We start from the raw sequence: 16,027 nt of genomic DNA on the forward strand, positions 1-16,027 counted from the left end.
CTGAAAATTCAGCATTGATCATGACATTTTAAAATATATTAAATTATAAAACATGGTAATATTTCACAATATTACTGTTTTCACTGTATTTTTAGTAAATATTATCTAAAACAACAGGGAGAATGCTGGAAAACCTCTTAGCGGTCCACTTCCTTTGATTTCTACTTGGGATTGATGTAGTAGCAGAAACATAACTATTGGTTACCTCTACCGTGTTTGCTGTTGGGCTAAAAGTGAATGCACCTGTCTGTTAATGAGATCAGGAAGTGCTACGAGCGTGCAATGTTGTTGCTAAGCCTGTTTAAACCGTGTCCTTTAAGCTACTTATAGTGAAGTACAGCAAATTTATCTGTGAGTCGTGTGTTCTTAGAATGAAGAGTTAGGGCTTGATGTGTTCAGACAGGAATGAGTGGTGGTATGATGCAGATCATCTTTTATTCTCAGTCAGATCAGTGTTTTATAGACAATGTCTTTTTATGAATGCATTTTAAAGAAAAAACATCCATGTAAAGTCTCCAGAAGTCTTACAGTACTACAACAATAGTGCTAGACTGCTAAATCATCATAAATCAAAATAAGCCAATAACTGTGCAATAACACTTAACAAGTGTTAGTTTCCCAGAAGTCAGGTCTGAAATCTCAATGTTGAATGTAAACATTAAATATTCTATTTTAGAGATACTGTGTAAAATAAATTTTGCAATTACATCTACATCTAATTTTCTGCTATTAAACGAAGCAATAAAATGTTCGGTTACACTTTATTTCGATGGTCCACTTTAGAAATTGTACTAACTATAAATAACTTTGCAACATGTCAACAATTCACTCTCAATGTCACTCTCATTAGAGTATTAGTAGACTGGTAGATTAGGATTCAGGTGAGTAGAATAAGTTGACATCCTGTAGTTGAAAAGTTACTTTTAGTGAGTAACATGTCTGTTAGGGGACCATGTTAGCAGATATTAAGCAGACAGTCTACTAATACTCTGATTGCTAGTTGACATGTAGTTGCAAAGTAACATAATTAGTAGAATGTCAAAAGTGGACCATCGAAATAAAGTGTTACCAAATGTTCTGCATGTACTGGCCATAAGGCACCCAGCTCTTTAATTGTTAGGATCAACATCAGCCATTGCAGGACCCATATTGGTCAACCACATCTCAAAACTACCATGTTTCTCAAGTCACAGTCAACAGCACAAGTAACAGGACATGTAGCATCTCATCAGTTAAATGCTCTTCTGGCTGATTTTGTCCATTCTACACAGGACTGTAGCTCCGGCAGCGCTCTCCACCCCTCGCAACCATTCAGAACATTTCAGTAGGACGCTCTGATCCACACTCTGCTCTTTGTCTTCCTCATATTCCACGTCATCGTATCGGTGACGGTCATTCAGAAGAGATATCTTCACCAGTGGGATGTTAGATCGAGAACCCGACTTGGCAGGCTGGCGGCCTTTCTGCGATGTTGTTACGGTGCCACGGAGCTGTTTCTCACGGCTACGTTTCTGCAGGAGCAAGGTGGCCTCAGGAGTCAGGTTGAGAGAGAAGTTAGATTTGCTGTTTAATCCATGGTCTGATCCAGACGAGGCCTGCAGACTACAAGAGTCTGTTGGGATGCTTGTTGCTGAAACGCTGGCAGGAAACATCTTGCTAGAGGAGATTGTTGCCAGATTGGTTGCAGAGGTACTAATGTCAGAAGTACTTTTAGAAGAAGTTGGGGTCGTGGAGCTTGAAGGATCTGCAGGTCTTGGAGTCGTAATCCAGGTGTTTTTACCCTCCATCCTCAAGCCAGAAGTGGCTCGACTGGTGGGCAACTTGCTTTTGTGCGGCGAGGCCTTCTTGCTCAACTTCTTGAGCCGCTCCTTCACAGAACTTTTCTCCTCCACAGTTTTGATCGGAATGACAGGCGACGGTCCTGAAAGTTTTTCTTTGCCCGAGCTGGGAAGACTTCGAGGTCTGGTCACAGGCGGGAAAGGCATCTTCACCAGGTAGAGCAGCACGTAGGACAAGAATTCAGTCTTTGAGGTGTAGTGCGACAGAAATGGGATGTGATCTTTCGCATGATCAGGACAACCAGTGGTTTCCAGAGCTCCCAACATCCACTTTTTTCTTCAGACACAGCCACTGTGGAAATAGCCTGCAGGAATAGCTTGGCTCTTTATAGGGTGTTGGGAAAGGGGTTTGGCCAAGGCAATGTGTGAATCCTTTGCAGTAGGTAAGCCTAACACGTGCGGCTTAGAGTTGCATAACGAGATGTAAACATTCAATGCAGTAGTTTCACTCTTGCTAAACTTTGGGATTGTAAAGGTAGTAATGCATATAAGAGTAGACTACAGTAGACTGTTCAATTTACAAAGCTTCTTTTTCACCAAACAGTCTTGGTCACATTGGTTAAACCCAACTCGGCAGCTTTTGCGGTAAAAATTGTAGTTCTAAATACATAATCCTTCCATAAAAGTCTGGATGTTGTGAGTACATTGTAATTTAAGATTGAAAAGACAGGTTTTGACTGCTGTACACTACTGTAGTTCCAAGTGCTCATCAATCACGTAATTCTCATCAAGTATGTGTAACTGATCCACACGTGTCTAAGCTTTTTCCCAATTAAAGGCTCTTGGGGTTTACTGAACCTAATCTCTTTAAGGTCACATAATCTCTCTCACGCATATAGTAACTTTCGATTTACCTCTTGGCACCAGATAAAGGTTCCTCCTGCATGTTGTAAGATTAACATCCCAATCTGAGTATGACTGTAAGCAGATGGTCATTCCCAAGGTGAGGCCAAAACATGTCATAACCCACAAACTTCTGTCAGGGTGGAGAGTCATTTGAAGACAGTCAATTCATTGGCCTGTGTATATCGCAAAACCCGATTTTACCAAGTGCAGCTTGTTCCTGGATCAACATCTTTGTTGCTCATGGAACAACATTCCAATCAACCAATCAAATTTGAGGGACAAGTTTATAGTTTGTCAAGTTTAGGCTTACAACCAGGGTTAGGTGCTTCTACATTAGTGTTATTCACCTATCATTTCCCTCTGATTTTAGGGATAACTTATGGGTTGGGTTAGGTTTATGGGTAGGTATATGGTTTGGATTAGATTTTCAGACAGGAATGTTGTTCTAGGGTCAACAAAATATGTTGACACAGGAACACGTTTACCTCAACATAATAGGTGTGTTCAACTTGAAGTGGTGCTGCGTAGACCGATTGGTGTATAAGAAAGTACTGCGAGAGCGATTAGAGAGCGGTACTTTGATGTCTTACACCAATCGGTCTGCACAGTGCTGCTTCAAGTCCATCACCCCTAGTAACTTGTGAAATGTTTAGATTGTGCATGTTTTTGTGATTCCATCAGTCATGCTTAATAATTAAAGTGAGTCTTGAGTCTGTGCCTAAACATCAGTGTTACAGTTTTCATGTGAATGTCATTTTATTAAGCAAATTCATCATCATTTACAGTCTTATCCCACACAAGAAATGGTCTCTCGCTGTTGCTATATAGTTTGTGTATTTTAGGATGCCTGGAACGCTGTATTGACCACTCATTATCCTTAACTGGAATCCTTATCTGCTTACTTTATACCTGAATTTGTTTTGACAACATACAGTATAGGTCTCAGAGACCTTTAAGTTGTTTTTAATGTTGTTATGAGGATGCAGTGCTCAGTTTAGGAAGTAGGCAGTGCTTTGAAACAGGCTCCCTCTAGTGGAAATGAAGGTTATGTGTAAATTGTGCTAATGATGCATTGTAAACATAGTATCAGTGGGTAACCAGCCACCTTGGCATCTTGTTTTCAAGAACACAAGTAGCTGTATATACTGTAAATACTTGTTACACTCAAGATAATTAATCTGCCATGTGCAGAGGACATTAACTGAATAAATGTAAAATTATACTTAAATTTCAAACAAATGAATAAGCCATTACAGTTCCTCTTTCACTGCAGCCTTCTGTTCATTCACATATTTCTTCCTCAGTTCCTCCTCCTGCAGCATATACACAAGCACAGCATGGTGAGTGGGCACAATGAACACAATCCATTTCTATGAATGTGAGAAGAAAAAAATATCTTACCTTTGCTTTTTCCTTCTTGGCTTTTTCAATCTCTTTTTTCATAAATGTTACTATAGGCCTCAGCTTCCTTTTGCCAGAATATGGTACTACCTAGCAAATATTTTCATATGATTATTACAAAATACTAATAAATCATGGACAGTACTCATTTCTTTAGCACAGAGAATAACATAAGAACATGGCTGTCCTGATTATGTAGTTTACAATGAAAATGAGATTTAAAATAGTTAATTTAAAACAGTTAATTGTAAGAATCTGCTTACCCTTTCTACATAAAGAGCAGGAAATAATTTGATTGATGGGTATTTTTCTCCTAGATGAATGTTTACATCATTGGCAGTAACATCAATCTTGGCAACAACAACATCTTCTTGCTCACTAAAGTGTTCAGCGAGTTCCTCCCACAATGGAAACAGAGCACGACTTTCACTGCTCCAAGGTGCATCTGTTGAAAAAGGGGATTTTTACTATATCATGATGTATCTGGAAATGTCAGGACACAGAGGCACAATGATACTCTAATTCAGTGCTTCTCAACCAGGGCGCTGGGGCTTCAAGATGACGAAATTATTTAAAATACAATAAAACAAGCATTATTCCAAATATTCTTGTGGACAATGGGGGGCCTTGATGTCAAAAAGGTTGAGATCCACTGCTCTGATTGTATTTGGTCAACACAGATAACTTTACAAAATACAAAACTACCACAAGTAAGCTAAGCTAAGTGAAGACAGACCCAGGGCCTAAAATTAACATGAGTGCAAAATGTGAGTAAAAATCGTTGGCAAGTATATTAAACTGTGTCAATCGCCAGCTGGCCGGTAACATTTTTATGAATTCAAACAATGCAAAATTGTAAGAACATGAATGTGAACGATGCTCGGGACAGTTGACAGGGCAGTCTTGCATCATCATGAAAGTTTAAGCCTTGCCAGTTGCAATATTAAAGCTCAAGAAGACTCGAAAGGGAACTCAATTTGTTACTTGCACGCTGAACATCTGCTTCCCGCCCAGAAATCCGAGTTTTGGACAGCGTGCAACTACTGAATCGAGCTCTCTTTCACGTCTTCTTGCACTTAAACAGACATATTCAAACAAAATTATGACAAAATGCCCATCTTCAGCTTTTAAAGTGACAGCAGCCTAATATTCCTGGTGCTGTTTGTGTTTTTAATGTTAATCAAACAACAAAAGACAAAGAACAATCACTCGTTGCTCTTTACTGAATAACTTTTGTAACTTAAAAGGATTAATTTATGTTTCATGGCCAGTAAATTTTCATAAGTCACCGCCCATTGGCAAGGATAGTAAAAAGTTAGTTTTAGGCCCTGCATAGACCTATGATATCAAGTTGAAGAGTTCCACAATTCTAACATTTCAGATACCTACAGAACAAGATGATGACATTTTTGTTATGGTTGAAGGCCACTTTTTCAAAGTTCATCCCAACAAGCTCTTTCACTGGCTGTGTGTCCCAGTTTTCAGGAATTGGCTCACTCTGCAGCTTAGGCTGTAACACACAAATTAGACAGATTGTCTGAGCTTGGAGTTCTGTACATGTTATATTATAGTTATATAAATACTGAATAACATTATCATAATTATATACTAGGGCTGTCCCTTTTGTGCGATTAATCGCAAACCTATCGTGAAATTAAGCATACATCATTTATCTTGTTTAACTCGTTAAGGATTTTGAATTAATTGCATATATTAACAGCCCTATTATATTGCAGATATTAATTAAACGTAATAAATAAATAAAATATAGTATACAAATATATTTCATATTATTTACTATATACAATATTAGAATTAATCAAATTACATTTGAATATAATAATTGTTTTTATTTTAAATTAAATTACCATGCTGTATTTAAAGTATAGAAAGATCCACTTGTTTCATTTACCTATATATACTCACCTTAGCTTTTCCGCCCAGGTAACTCAGACAGAACTCTAAAAGAGTGTGTGCGTCAAACTGATCAGATGGCAGCTGGTATTGAACGTTGTCTGATAAACTGACCATACGGACCTGAGGCGCTTCTTCTGACCTCACACGGAAATACTCCATCATACGGCCATTCCGTGGCTCACTCACATCAATCATTACAAACAGAACCTGATGATAGAGTTTTTTAAGTGTGTGACATTACTGTAATACAAAAGCAACCAGACAGACAACAGAAAGACTTCAGGTAATATAATAATAATCTACAAGCCAATTGGTGTACACTGACCTTCCCTCTGAGTTTTTCCGCAGTGGTTTTAAAGGCATGGTATATTTCTTCAAATCCATCCTCAGTCTTATTAATAAACAGAAGCAAATGGTTCAGCACCACTGAGTTCAGGATTTTAGATGCTGTCTGGGAGGAACCCAAAAAGGAAAGAGGTTTGTTTAATTTTATACATCTACAAACCCGATTCCAAAAAAGTTGGGACACTGTACAAATTGTGAATAAAAAAGGAATGCAATAATTTACAAATCTCATAAACTTATATTTTATTCACAATAGAATATAGATAACATATCAAATGTTGAAAGTGAGACATTTTGAAATATCATGCCAAATATTGGCTCATTTTGGATTTCATGAGAGCTACACATTCCAAAAAAGTTGGGACAGGTAGCAATAAGAGGCTGGAAAAGTTCAATGTACATATAAGGAACAGCTGGAGGACCAATTTGCAACTTATTAGGTCAATTGGCAACATGACTGGGTATAAAAAGAGCCTCTCGGAGTGGCAGTGTCTCTCAGAATTCAAGATGGGCAGAGGATCACCAATTCCCCCAATGCTGCGGCGAAAAATAGTGGAGCAATATCAGAAAGGAGTTTGAAGTTATCATCATCTACAGTGCATAATATCATCCAAAGATTCAGAGAATCTGGAACAATCTCTGTGCGTAAGGGTCAAGGCCGGAAAACCATACTGGATGCCTGTGATCTTCGGGCCCTTAGACGGTACTGCATCACATACAGGAATGCTACTGTAATGGAAATCACAACATGGGCTCAGGAATACTTCCAGAAAACATTGTCGGTGAACACAATCCATCGTGCCATTCGCCGTTGCTGGCTAAAACTCTATAGGTCAAAAAAGAAGCCATATCTAAACATGATCCAGAAGCACAGGCGTTTTCTCTGGGCCAAGGCTCATTTAAAATGGACTGTGACAAAGTGGAAAACTGTTCTGTGGTCAGACGAATCAAAATTTGAAGTTCTTTTTGGAAAACTGGGATGCCATGTCATCCGGACTAAACAGGACAAGGACAACCCAAGTTGTTATCAGCGCTCAGTTCAGAAGCCTGCATCTCTGATGGTATGGGGTTACATGAGTGCGTGTGGCATGGGCAGCTTACACATCTGGAAAGGCACCATCAATGCTGAAAGGTATATCCAAGTTCTAGAACAACATATGCTCCCATCCAGACGTCGTCTCTTTCAGGGAAGACCTTGCATTTTCCAACATGACAATGCCAGACCACATACTGCATCAATTACAACATCATGGCTGCGTAGACGAAGGATCCGGGTACTGAAATGGCCACCCTGCAGTCCAGATCTTTCACCCATAGAAAACATTTGGTGCATCATAAAGAGGAAGATGCGACAAAGAAGACCTAAGACAGTTGAGCAACTAGAAGCCTGTATTAGACAAGAATGGGACAACATTCCTATTCCTAAACTTGAGCAACTTGTCTCCTCAGTCCCCAGACGTTTGCAGACTGTTATAAAAAGAAGAGGGGATGGCACACAGTGGTAAACATGGCCTTGTTCCAAAGTTTTTGAGATGTGTTGATGCCATGAAATTTAAAATCAACTTATTTTTCCCTTAAAAAGATACATTTTCTCAGTTTAAACATTTGATATGTCATCTATGTTGTATTCTGAATAAAATATTGAAATTTGAAACTTCCTCATCATTGCATTCTGTTTTTATTCACAATTTGTACAGTGTCCCAACTTTTTTGGAATTGGGTTTGTATTATTACGTCACAATGCCTATTTATTAAAATATATAAAGTTACCACGCCATTGTACTCGGTCACAAGTTCCATTTCATAAAGTCTGATAAAATGAACGAGATCTTTCTTCACTGCGCTGCTTCCCATCTCGAACTGCTTGTCAAGTTTAGACTACAGAAAATGATATACATGGATGAGACACAATTCATGAGCTAAAAAGAAGGCACTTTACTGTTTTTTTGGGACATTTAAGAAATGTTACAAGCCAGATTCGACCTTGCACTGTTCAAGTGAGCTCTGACAGATTCTCACCCTTCTGATGAGGACAACAGTGTCTCCACTGATCTCATACTTGCTGAAGATTTCATCATGTCCTGTTACTCCAAAGGGCAGGTCAGCGATGTCATTGGCTGTTTCATAAAACACTTTGACTATGCCTTCTTCGAGATCCTGTAATGTATAAACACAGATAAGCAACATTTAAAACAGTGGCTAATACAACAATACAATAAAACATCTTGAGTTATGAGTTATTATTCCTGCTGATTCATGAATGAATTCTTCATTTCGACTGATCCTTTTAAAATAAAATATGCATATAAAGAAGTTTTAACGCATTAAAACATCTTAAATTATGGCTGACTCATGAATGAATCCTTCATTTGGACTGATTCTTTTTAAATAATATGATCAAATTTGCAATTCATTCTCAAATCACTCCACTGTCCAAGAAAACATAATAAACAGTAGTATTTAACTAAAATATATATATTTTTTTTTACAACAGAAATTCATATAAATATGATGCTCTGTAGGACTTCTGAACATTTCTGAGAGATGACTCAAATTAATCAGTGAAGCATTTTCCCACTGAGAATAACTGGGTAAAATGACAGATTCACTAAAATAAATTCCCAGGTTACCTTAAATAATCCAAGCACCACAAGTTCATCTTCACCTATGAACTCTTCCAGCTGTGTGAGACTACTGATGATTTCAGCGCTCGGACCCTTTCTTCTTTTAAGCCATGTCAGGATGGAGGCAGAGCTCTTAAGATCTGGGGGTGGAGTCACACAACAAACACTGACACAATGATCCTGAAAGGAATGTATTATGGGGTTAGATTCCCACCAATAGTATTGCGGTCACAGATCAAAAAATAATAAGCGTGAATCAAAAATGTAAAAACACATGTAAAAATATATAACACAAACTTTAAAAAATAATGCAACAGTGAACAGGCACATATACAGTATAACGTTTTGATTCATGTATAACAGTATAAAGTTTTGATTCATGCTTGTTGTTTTTTTAAATGCGCTTTTAATTTTTCGAGTCACACTTATTATATTTCAATCCATGACCACGTTCTTTGCATTATTTTTTTTAAGTTTGTGTTATATATGTTTACATTCATGCCAAAATCCCTTTAAGACAAGTCATTTCACTCGGCGGCCATCTTCGAAACGCCTCTCGGACATCCTGGGCATCATGCAGCTCCTATCTCTTTGAATGGGGAAACATCAAATTCTCCAAAACTGTTCGCCAACCTTACGATTAAATTTCATATCTGAAATCACCAATGAAATCTAACAACAACCGGCTCATAAATTTAGTTTCTAAACGCTCGAATCATGACAAAAAAACAGTATTTTTCAGGCTGGATCAAGCTAATGCGCATGCGCAGACCTAGTCTGACTGTTTCTATAGAAACGAGAAGGCGGTCTCTGCGGAACAAAAAGGGGCGGTTCCCAACTTTGGGGTGTTGTCACACGGGAATAGGTGTTTTTCAACCTCTTTACCTGATTTACTCAAATCGAGTGGGATATTTCCGGAAAAACAATAAGAGATATGTATTGTATATGAATGTAAGTGTATTGTTTAAGTTGTTTAACAGTTGTTTAACGTTTCTTTTATGTGAATATACTTGCTAGCTCGTTGTAAAAAGCTCCAAGCAATCTTCCACTCACTTCTAGCGATAACTATTATTAGCTAACATTCGCTATTCTATTTGATGTATCTGTTAGTCACTTGATTTGTTTTAGTTTTGCCATTAGGTTGTGGCTACAGTGTCTGTGGTCAATAAAATGATTATAAAGTTTAAAGTCTTCAGAATCATCATTTCAGGTAACAATTTTGTTTTTTTAAAGTTTACACAAGGTCAGTAAGGCAGTAGTCTTATTAATGCATATAAAGCTTATACTTATACAATATACGCTGAGGCAGTCATGAGTTTCTGTGGTTGATAGCCTATAAAAAACAAACACTTAAAATTAAAGTAAATTATATCACAAGCACTGTCTAGCCTATGTATTCTCTCTGCTTGTCTGTTGATATAGTGCAGTGGTTATGTCATTTTAATATTATATATATAATATATATATAATACTATATAGCTTTTATGACGAAGGTTTACACTATGCACGTGAAATTTGGCATGCGAGAGATTAAATAAAATAGGCTGTTAATCGCGTGCCTGCTCTTCTGCGTTATTCATATTGAAGAGCATCAATTATTAAACAAGACTTGTAGCACAAGAAGGATCTAGCCTTAAGAAACTATTTGAGGTGAAAAAATACCGTAGTAATTTATAGTAAATACTATGTTTTTGAACCATACTTGAATTAATTTGTTGTGGTAATTCTATAGGCTATTGCTGTGGTAATATAACAACTATAGTAATATAAACAAATTACGTTACTGTACTAAGTCTTCTTTAAACTATATTATACTACAATACACGCAGTTAACTGTAGTAAAAACTAAAGTACTGTCTACAGCCAATGCTGTAGCATTCATTAACAAAGTGTTATAAATACTATATACAGTATACTACAATTTACTGGTTCAAAAACACTATTTACTATCAATTACTATAGTATTTTTACACCCCATGTCCAACCAAATGACGCCGATTGGATAAGTTCAGACAAATGACTATTTGTCTATGTAAAATATATAGCCATTGTGACAAAATTACATCCCGTGTCATTATAATTCGTAGGCTAGTTTATGCAAAATAATAATAATAAAATAAATAAATAACTAGCACTAAAAAAACGGAGTAGGCTAATAAAATTTGCATAAATTATATATTTCGCCCTCTCGAGCTATAAGCTACAGGTCCTGTAAAATAGTTCATACTCTTCAAAATAAATGAATGTATTATAGTAAAATGTTTCCATATATCTAGGCAGGCACTCGGGAAAAACGCATAGTTTCCCTGTTACGGAAGTCAAGCATGCAGCAATATTTTATTCATTTTTCATTATCTCTAAACATTAAAAAAGTAGTTGTAATCATAAGAAAACAAGGAAAAAAATAATAATAATGAATGGCCTTTCGTACTTAAAAAAAAAACGCATATCCCGGCTTCCGTACTTTTTTGGTTGGATCGTTATAAACACCTCTCTCAGTTAGAAAACACCCCAAAATTGGGAGACGCCCCTCTTTTGTTCCGCAGAGACCTATACTTGATAGAAACCGGTGATTCTAACGGCCGCTGAAGTGACGCGATGACTTTACCAGTCGGCGATTGGCTTTTATTTAGAAGGCGGGACTTATTTCGCCATATTGCACGTTACACTTTCTCCCATTCAAAACAATACGAGTGACACGTCTTGTGTTATTCTATAGTCGTTGTTCACGCTTATTATTTTTTGATCCATGACCGCAATACTTTAGGCGGGAATCTAACCCCATATTCAAGTTTTGAAAGACATGAGGGTGATTTAAATAATGAGGTTTTTTTTGTGTCAACATAAGAAAAAAATATATTTTAACATTACCAGGACAGTACACTGGGTTGTTTATGTCTCCAGACAGGTACAGCCGTAGTGATGGTATTGTTGTGACGTTAAAGCCGGGGACACACCTAACGATTAGCTGAAACATTCTAAGACTGAACTGAACACACATACCGATTGTTTCCTTCAACTGGAGCCGATTTTAATCGTTGACAGTCGGAGAAGAACACAAACGTTTACGATTGAGACCGCTGCTAAGCAACACACTGTGCGCGGGATCTTGAAAATGGATGTAAACAAACAGCTGGCGCTCTTCATCTGCAGCTATATTTGTGCGGAAAATAACAAAAAAAAAAGAGGAAAACGCGCACTTTGTTTTCAACAGAGAGAATTTGAGGTGAGTAAACTTTGGTAAATTAATCTATTTTTAGAGCTTGCACTCCGGTGGTGTCGCCGTTGTTAAGCAACGATAAGCTGCGATCCTCAATGAAGCTTGTTCGACTTGAAACGACACTGTACAGACTATTAAATTACCACAGAAGTAAATTATACTACCACAATGCGACCTCAAAGGGCACTTTCACTTTCGCGATCAAAGGGGCAGGGCTCTTTATATTCTCTCTGTATATATTGTATCATTAACTGTTAATTTTGTATCCGTATCTTTCCAGATAAATAATATATATACAAAACATGATAAAAAAAGTCTAACGTTAGTCATTATCTTTATCACTTGTTGCCCCCCTATTGGCTGGTGCCCCAGGACACTCGCCCAATCCCGTCTATGGATAATCCGGTCCTGTACCTGATACGTTCAAAGCTTCCGCAATAGCAGCCCAGCTTCTTTCCTTATCACTTCTATTATGGTACGTTATTCCTTCGAAGATATGTTGTATTCGTACTCTTGCCAGAGTTCAACCAGTTTTTCTTCCATACCGGTTGTCCAATGTGTATTTATGTTGCAAACGTTTTTTGACGCCATTTCGCCGCTTGTTTACAATCGCCTGACAGTCTCCAAGGAAACAGAGACGTCATCGGTCGCAAATATTATGCTACCTTCACGTGCTCTCAGCGCTATTGTAAAAATGACTTTCCTTTCGAAACTTGAATGCGATTTGCTCGTAATCACTACTTCAGAAGTGGGAATTATAAAATTTGAGAAGAATCTTTGTGAGGAGGACTGGCAATGACTGTTTCTAAAAATTCTAAAACTAGAATCGTTAGACGCAGCACACTGCACGATTTTAATCACCAACTGTAAACACCGACTGAACGCAACTGGCTCTGACTCGGCGCGATTGGACATGATCAGTCGTAAGTATCAAATTACACTCATAATCGGCCTTACAATCGTTAGGTGTGTCCCCGGCTTAAGGGATGCAGCAAGATCTTTTTCCTTTTTCACATCCACTCCTCCCAGCCTCACATCTGACTTTGCTTCCTTTAGCGCAATGGCTGCTTCTCTAAACTCCAGGATAGAGCCAAGGGACTGGCCAGAAAGAGGCGCATCTACAGCAGATATGAGAAAAAGCTGCAACAGTTTACTCCTTGTTGCAAATATTCTCTATAGAATGTTTTATATGGGCATTTTGTTGTAGTCCCAGATGTGCCGACTCTAATTTGCTTTCTAGTTTGCTTCTAGTCTGTCTTCTTTACACTCTTATGTGTCTTCATTAGTAAGTAAATAATCATTCAGCAGATGTTTTCATCACAAAAATTCTCCATAGGGTAAGTGACTGACTCAAAGGCACAGTGGTGATAGCTCATGGTTCATTTCTTTTCGAGATCGAACTAGAAACTTTCCAATTACCAGCCCTGAGATTCGAGCAGAACACCAGGCCAACATCATTCATCAGGACTCAGGAGTGGGTTCAGTCTTTGATATACATGTTAAAATCTCTGGGAAACAACTCAAGGGGTATCAATGATGGAAAAAAACTGCATAAAATTAAAGGTAGGCTATTGGAACACTTAAGGTTTCATTTGTTAACATTATTAACTATATCAGTTACCATGGACGAATAAACAATACTTCTACAGCATTTACTACTCTTATTGTTCATTTCAACATTTACTAATACATTATCAAAATCAAAAGTTGTATTTGTTATCATTAGTTAATACACCGTGAGCTAACATGAACAAACAATGGATAGTTAGATTTTTATTAACTAATGTTAACAAAGATGAATAAATACTGTTACAAATATATTGCTCATTGTTAGTTAATGTTAGTTAATACTAATGTTAACAAATGAGACCTTATTGTAAAGTGTTACCGGTACTCTTAATGTTCTTACTTTGCGTATTGATTTGTTACCTCATTGAGCTTTATGACAGGGAAGCAATAAAAACACATGCAAGAAGATATACTCACAGAAGTGCACCAATAGCTGGTTGTGTTGTTTAAGAGCTCGTTTGAAATTGCCTTTTGTCAGCACTAGAACGTCTTTGTCTTCAACGATTGAGTCAGAATCGCTTTCAGCCAGAGCTTGGTGTAAATACACGCACAAGCTCAGGCACAGCGTAATGCACACCTTCATTCTGCCCTCAGAAGCTGAAACGGACCCTCTGACCTTTGAGCGTGAGAGAATGTGAAGTTATGTAGGTGATATCAGTGTGTACTTTGGCAATGGACTGTTAACAGCCAATACGAAGAGAGATAGATAAAATTTTGACAGCGATATAGAGAGAACAATAGCTTTTTGTGCTTTGTGCATAAATCTCTGTAGTACACATGGTAGAGACAACTCATTCTCAAAGGTACACAGTATTTTTCTAGTTAAATATAGCTGCAAGCAGCAATTACAGGGTCAAACCCTTTATAAGGCTATATTTGGCATAATTTGGACATAGGATTTTATTAAGAAACTTTATGAACATTGCACAATTCACATGGTTAAACTCTTGCTACACACTGGATTTGATCGAGCAATCTTCAAACATCTTGACTATTGCTTTACAGAGCACACCTTGATTTGCTTAATTTCTCAGAGACTTGAGATGTTGAAGGCTAAACTGCAGTTTTTGGGAGATGGTCCACGCTGTAGAACACGAGATCCAGATCCAACTTCTCCCACTTTACATATCCCTAAACCTACCCGTCTTCACCTCCAGGGGCCAGTTGTTCAAAAGTAATCTGATCGGATTTCGGCAATCGGATTGGATCAAATCTTGAAAATGGGTTGTTCAAAAGAAAACAAGGATTCTGAAATCATATTAGAGCACAAAACCCAATCTTGGTTTTGATCTGGATAAAATCATCAGTTTGTGTTGTTCAAAACTTTTTAGTAAGATTGGGATTCCTTTGATCCAAAAAATCTGGATTATACTGATCCCATCAGAAGGGTGGATTTCAGGAACAAAAATGTAATAAAACTTTAAAACTTGTCAAAAAATACATTTTTATCATGTAATATACATACACATTTTTTATTTTGCTCTTGATTAGTTAACTTTTAAAACAAATTAGAAGGAGACATTAGGCTACATATTTAGCCTTTCAGTAACCTACTGTAAAGTAAAAAATATATTTAATTCAAAGCGTTTTTTAATCGTTTGTAAACCATACATAGGGCACAATCATAAGAGATGAACCAGTCAAAAGTTCTTTGCGAGTGAAGGCAAGTTTCTCGGATGAACGCTAAGTGGAATTTTTCTGAGAGAATGCAAAAGCTTTGAAATGTCTCATATTCTTTCTAACACCATGTCCCTTTAGGAGCTCCATAGAGCACAAAAAAATCTGAAAAAGTTTCTATCTGGATCAGGGTGATCCAATCTAATTTTGCTTTGAAAAACCAGCACAAAAGTAAGATGGATTACCTGATCCTGGATAGCAAAACATGGGATTTCCAAATTCAGATAATTCTGATCCAGATTAAACTTTTTGAACAACTGGCCCTAAATATCCCTAAACCTACCCGTCTTCATCCCCTGGATCTCATGTTCTGCAGTGAGGGGCTACTGGTTCTTGGCCCTAAATAAAATACTTAAGAAATTAAGTCTCTAAATGCAATAATGACAATAAACACTTTAATGTACTTGGCATATCAGTAACAATTTGGACGTTGCACCAGATTACAACCATAGGTTGTAACATGCTGGGGTTAGTTATAACAATTAGACAAAAGCATCTGCCACACCATGTAAAATCCTTAAGAAGAGTTCTATTAAACAATCCAAAAGAACAATAAAAAAAACAATTTCCACTTACTTTTTGACTCAGGA

General features: G+C 37.4%; 2 protein-coding genes across 2 annotated transcripts; both read right to left on the bottom strand.

The window, feature by feature from the left end:
• Positions 1-5: 5 nt before the first annotated feature.
• LOC125272729 (proline-rich protein 18) lies at positions 6-3,280 on the bottom strand. Its single transcript, XM_048197799.1, has one exon. The coding sequence runs from the start codon at positions 2,103-2,105 to the stop codon at positions 1,233-1,235; it is 873 nt and encodes a 290-aa protein (XP_048053756.1). The 5' UTR covers positions 2,106-3,280; the 3' UTR covers positions 6-1,232.
• A 341-nt stretch (positions 3,281-3,621) lies between these two features.
• On the bottom strand, positions 3,622-14,387 carry zgc:136472 (uncharacterized protein LOC678514 homolog). Its single transcript, XM_048197798.1, has 12 exons — positions 14,178-14,387; positions 13,175-13,309; positions 11,843-11,914; positions 8,978-9,111; positions 8,367-8,504; positions 8,118-8,225; positions 6,328-6,453; positions 6,012-6,209; positions 5,475-5,595; positions 4,349-4,530; positions 4,086-4,175; positions 3,622-3,997 (listed from the first exon to the last, which is right to left on the bottom strand). Exons 1-12 carry the CDS (start codon positions 14,341-14,343, stop codon positions 3,935-3,937), a joined length of 1,533 nt encoding a protein of 510 aa, XP_048053755.1. The 5' UTR covers positions 14,344-14,387; the 3' UTR covers positions 3,622-3,934.
• Between the last annotated feature and the right edge of the window lie 1,640 nt (positions 14,388-16,027).

The sequence above is a fragment of the Megalobrama amblycephala genome, linkage group LG7, assembly GCF_018812025.1.
Source record: "Megalobrama amblycephala isolate DHTTF-2021 linkage group LG7, ASM1881202v1, whole genome shotgun sequence".
Lineage (NCBI taxonomy): Eukaryota > Metazoa > Chordata > Actinopteri > Cypriniformes > Xenocyprididae > Megalobrama > Megalobrama amblycephala.

Excerpts from the sequence above, each read along its gene's own strand:
- LOC125272729 (XM_048197799.1), bottom strand. The coding sequence starts at position 2,105 with ATGTTGGGAGCTCTGGAAACCACTGGTTGTCCTGATCATGCGAAAGAT.
- zgc:136472 (XM_048197798.1), bottom strand. The coding sequence starts at position 14,343 with ATGAAGGTGTGCATTACGCTGTGCCTGAGCTTGTGCGTGTATTTACAC. Across the intron at positions 8,226-8,366 it reads CTGTTGTCCTCATCAGAAGG|TCTAAACTTGACAAGCAGTT; the intron begins GTGAGAATCTGT and ends CATTTTCTGTAG. Across the intron at positions 6,454-8,117 it reads TGACCGAGTACAATGGCGTG|ACAGCATCTAAAATCCTGAA; the intron begins GTAACTTTATAT and ends GGTTCCTCCCAG.